Consider the following 4,139-nt stretch of genomic DNA (forward strand, 5'->3'; position numbering starts at 1 on the left):
CGAGCTAAAAAAGAACACTCGCTTAAATGACGAAATACACGCAAAGCAACAGCACAAACTCGGCTATTTATCCGAGTTCAGCCAGGTGGGTTAAAAAATACGCGACCTGAAGGGTAGTGTTGTTAAGTGAAAAAACTGCTCTATTGTGAATTGTTAATGGGAAAGTGGAGAGGGAAATAATTGTTTCCTTATATAAGCGACTTATATTTAAATTAGTATATATATTACGCAAACACCTAGCATAGTTACTCATTTAAATTGGTTTTTGCATATATATCTCGTTAAACTAATCAATTGTTTCTTGCCAGCCACCAACAGGGTTGCTTTAGTAGCTAAAAGGAAATGTTACCCGAGTTGAGCGTTATTTTGTCGCTCGCTTAAAAAAATGCAGCCATTATTAAAATTTCATTTTAAAAATACCACTCTGTCCTGTTGCGGTAAAAATATGTCATTTTAAAACTTGCGCTTTGCGCTTACAAAAAATGTAGGCTTTAATTTTATATATAGTATAGATAGATATATATGCAGTTCAGAAATGACCACAGTTTCTGAAGTTCATGAGTTCCATAGTTGGACTTTTTTCCCAAAGGTTTTCTTCTGCTTTTTTGCTTTCAGAGTTTCCAGTGAAGGCACTTATTTTAGATCTTAATGATGAGTAAAAGTAAAATGCTTTCAAGCACACCTTTTCTGCTCTCATCGTTTCTATTGGTATCGGCAATTTCGAAAACAACATCACAATGTCCCTGGCAAAGGGACGTACTTGAACTGCAGACGTCTTGCATTTGTGCCTATAATTTGGGTCAAGAACTCTCCGTCCAATGCGATCAGGTACGTATTACTTACAAGCATACTTCATGTAAAAAACTGATCTTAAACTTCGTAAGCAGGTGAAATTCTCTACACTCATAGACGCCTTAAACGCATTTACCAAAGAAAAACCGATAGATCTACTTTACGTTAATAATTCAACAATTAGTGAAATACCGAATGGCATCTTTGCAAATTTTACTGTACGTAATGTACAATTATCAAATTGCCAAATAAGCAAAATTGGAGACAACGCTTTTAGCGAACAAGAAACGTCCCTCAAAAATCTAAATTTGCAGGACAACTTGTTGACAGAAGTCCCAGTTAAAGCAGTCCGAAGCCTAAGTAAACTCAATCTATTAGATTTGTCAAAAAATCTTATTACCTTTATACCAAATGGAGCTTTCTCAAGTCTATCAAAATTATCTACCCTGAAGTTAAATGAAAACAATGTTACAATGGAAGATGCAGCTTTCAGTGGTCTCGAAGATTGTCTTAAAAATCTAAACCTAAAAGGCACCCACCAACATATCATTCCCGAAAGTATACGCGGGCTAAAAAGCCTAGCATTTCTGGATCTTTCTTTAAATGTGATTAAAGAATTACCTGGGCCTGGAGGAATTCATACATTCGACGGGCTGGATTCTTTAACTGCTTTAAATTTGGAACGTAATTTTATACAAAGCCTAGGGGAAACGTCTTTTGCTGGTATCCGCAAAACTCTAACCTCTTTAAGTTTGTTAAATAATTTATTAGCCGAATTTCCTATTGGCGCGATACATGCTTTGAAGGAATTGCGTGTTTTAGATGTAGGGTTCAATTTGCTCACCATACTGCCCGAAGAAGCTTTCCGTGGCAATCCCACTATCACTTTATTGGCTCTAGACGGAAATCCTTTGTTGACAGCACCTGAAAAAGCTTTCACACATCTAAACTTAACGCTGCGGGGTCTATCGTTGGGAGGTAGATTTCTACACTGTGATTGTAAATTAAGATGGGTTGCTGAATGGATCCGTAATGGCGATTTACAAGTTACATCACGTGAACGAAATCCACAATTTTGCGGCTCGCCAGCTCGATTCCGGGATCGGGGATTTTATTCCCTACAACCGGAAGAGTTGATATGCTCAGAAAAGAAAACGACTGCAAATAATACTAATAATGAAATGGATGACTTGGAAACTCAACAAGGATCGACAAGCTCACTCTTGGATTATTTCACAGTTGCTGATACAAAAACCAAAACAACAGGTATTAAATCTATTAAAAGGCCTAGTCGGCCAGAATTATTGTCACAAACCAACGCAACGACTGCAATCATCCCCATAGCTTCAACAAGGTCAACCACTCCCAAAACGACACCTAGTTCCGCAATTACACCTGTAAGTTAAAACTTGAATTCCATTTAGTTAAATTTTTTGAGTTGGTTTTATTTTTAGACAAAATTTTCAAGCACGACAACTAGTCCATCATTATCCAGCGACGAGGGTTTGACCACGCCAACAAAAACCCCCAGCATGGGTATCAATTCAGTGACAACCAATTCGCTAAATATTAATGACAGCGATCTTCATTTTAATAGTAAACAGTCTCCTACCTGGCGTCCCAACAATACCGCGACATCTTCGGTAATATTAAACGGTGCGCCACACAAAGAGCAGCGTCCACCATTGGTGTTGGGGTTCCCCGCTCAACGTGGCACTCGTATCGACGACGCTAATGAAGTGCAAGTGAAGAACGCTTTTCGGCAAGACAACTCAGTGATCATACAATGGGATTCCGATACAGCAAACATACTAGGATTTCGGGTAGTTTATCGACTTTTTGGCGAGAAAACGTTTAAACAAGGACCACCACTAGAATCAAGTGAACGCGAATTCAAAATAAAGAACGTACCATCTCACGATTGCATTATAGTTTGTGCGATTTCCTTAGAAGAATTACATGTGACTCCTGAAACGGTTCCATATCAACAATGTCGAGAAGTACGTACAGTTGCCTCGCAGGCATCCAAAATGGACAAGATAACAATTGTGGCTAGCGCAGCCATATGTGGTACTATCATTGTAGCAGTAATCGTATTTATAGCAGCGAGTAGGTAAGTATACATGTATGTATTTATAACTTTATATTTTTAACTTTGTAATTGTGATCATTCCGAATAAAAAATTTTAGTTTTAAATAAGTAAATAAGTCACTGTAAACTTTGGGAGAAAAGTAAATACAGCACGCAAGTCTTTTTCAGGTGTATTTTTTCTTAGGATTTGTATAAAAAAAGATGAAAAAAGAAAAGAACTGTATAAGGTTGATCGAATAAATGACCGCCGTAGCCATCAGTCTCGAGCCTATTCGATTTCTGCGTATGAGGCCTTATGTTGAACAAAAGGGGGAGTATAAAGGACTCAAAATGGAGAACATTAGCCATGGTCACAGAAAATATGAAATAAATTAACCGACGAAGAAAGGTTAAAATTTAAAAACTAATTAAAAGAATTAAAGTAAAATCTATGGAAAATAAACAATAAAATACTTTTTTCGCAAAATCTATAAAGGCCCCTGATTTGCTTGACTTTAGTTTGTCGGTCCAAACAGGAATCTTTACTTACGGTTGATGGATAGCTCGTTTCCAATGGATGGTGGCAAGAAAGTGGCTGACTTACGTCTAATGATTTTGTATTACCGGCTTATGGTGACTCAATTGCTGTCAAATGAATAGTCCAGATTTGATGCTCACAACTTCTTTATTCTACGCAACAACATGGCTGGGGATTTGCCGGAAGGAATGTGACGGCACCTTTTGCCTCTATTAACTCGATACAAGAAAAAAGGCTTTTTACAGTCAGCCTTTTTCCTTATATTTGCATGGACGCAGTCGATTTCACTTTCCACTTTTCACTGAGCGGTGAGTATCGACTCCCCGAATGTCGCCAGCTTTTAATACAAGCTTTTAATACACTCTAATTACTTGGTTGTAGCCGTCATCGATTCGCCACTTCTCGCTCGGTATGTTTAAGTTCCGGTCGCTTAAAGAAGAATTTTGTGTGTGAAAGCAACAACAAAGTTAGCTAGCACTGATAGACGATAGCGAGTTTGGCTGTACCTCATTGAGTTCGTTCGTTTCACCACTCGCTAACTGTTGGCGAATCGATGACGGCTTGTAATTCTGTTCTTGCGAGGGCTGATGAGTGTGGTTCGCTCTGTGTCCAATTCGGAAAAAGCAAATATCTTTTTCTAGCCTCGTGGTATGTGACCACCGATTCTTTTATCGTATGTCAGTGCGGGTGTTTTCATAGTGGCCATGTCAATTCGTGTCTATACTGATATAATGGTTC

General features: G+C 38.3%; 1 protein-coding gene across 1 annotated transcript in view; it reads left to right on the forward strand.

Moving 5' to 3' along the window:
• The first annotated feature begins 467 nt into the window (after positions 1–467).
• Positions 468–4,139, forward strand: part of haf (leucine-rich repeat and fibronectin type-III domain-containing protein hattifattener) — a 70,232-nt gene continuing 66,560 nt past the window's right edge. Inside the window, exons 1-3 of the mRNA XM_017613544.1 lie at positions 468–828; positions 888–2,189; positions 2,247–2,905. Coding sequence (XP_017469033.1) covers positions 649–828; positions 888–2,189; positions 2,247–2,905 — 2,141 coding nt within the window. The 5' untranslated portion in view covers positions 468–648. The remainder of the gene's footprint in view (positions 829–887; positions 2,190–2,246; positions 2,906–4,139) is intronic.

This window comes from Rhagoletis zephyria, unplaced genomic scaffold (genome assembly GCF_001687245.7).
Source record: "Rhagoletis zephyria isolate East Lansing unplaced genomic scaffold, Rhagoletis_zephyria_1.1 Rzeph_scaffold_00679, whole genome shotgun sequence".
Classification (NCBI taxonomy): Eukaryota; Metazoa; Arthropoda; class Insecta; order Diptera; family Tephritidae; genus Rhagoletis; species Rhagoletis zephyria.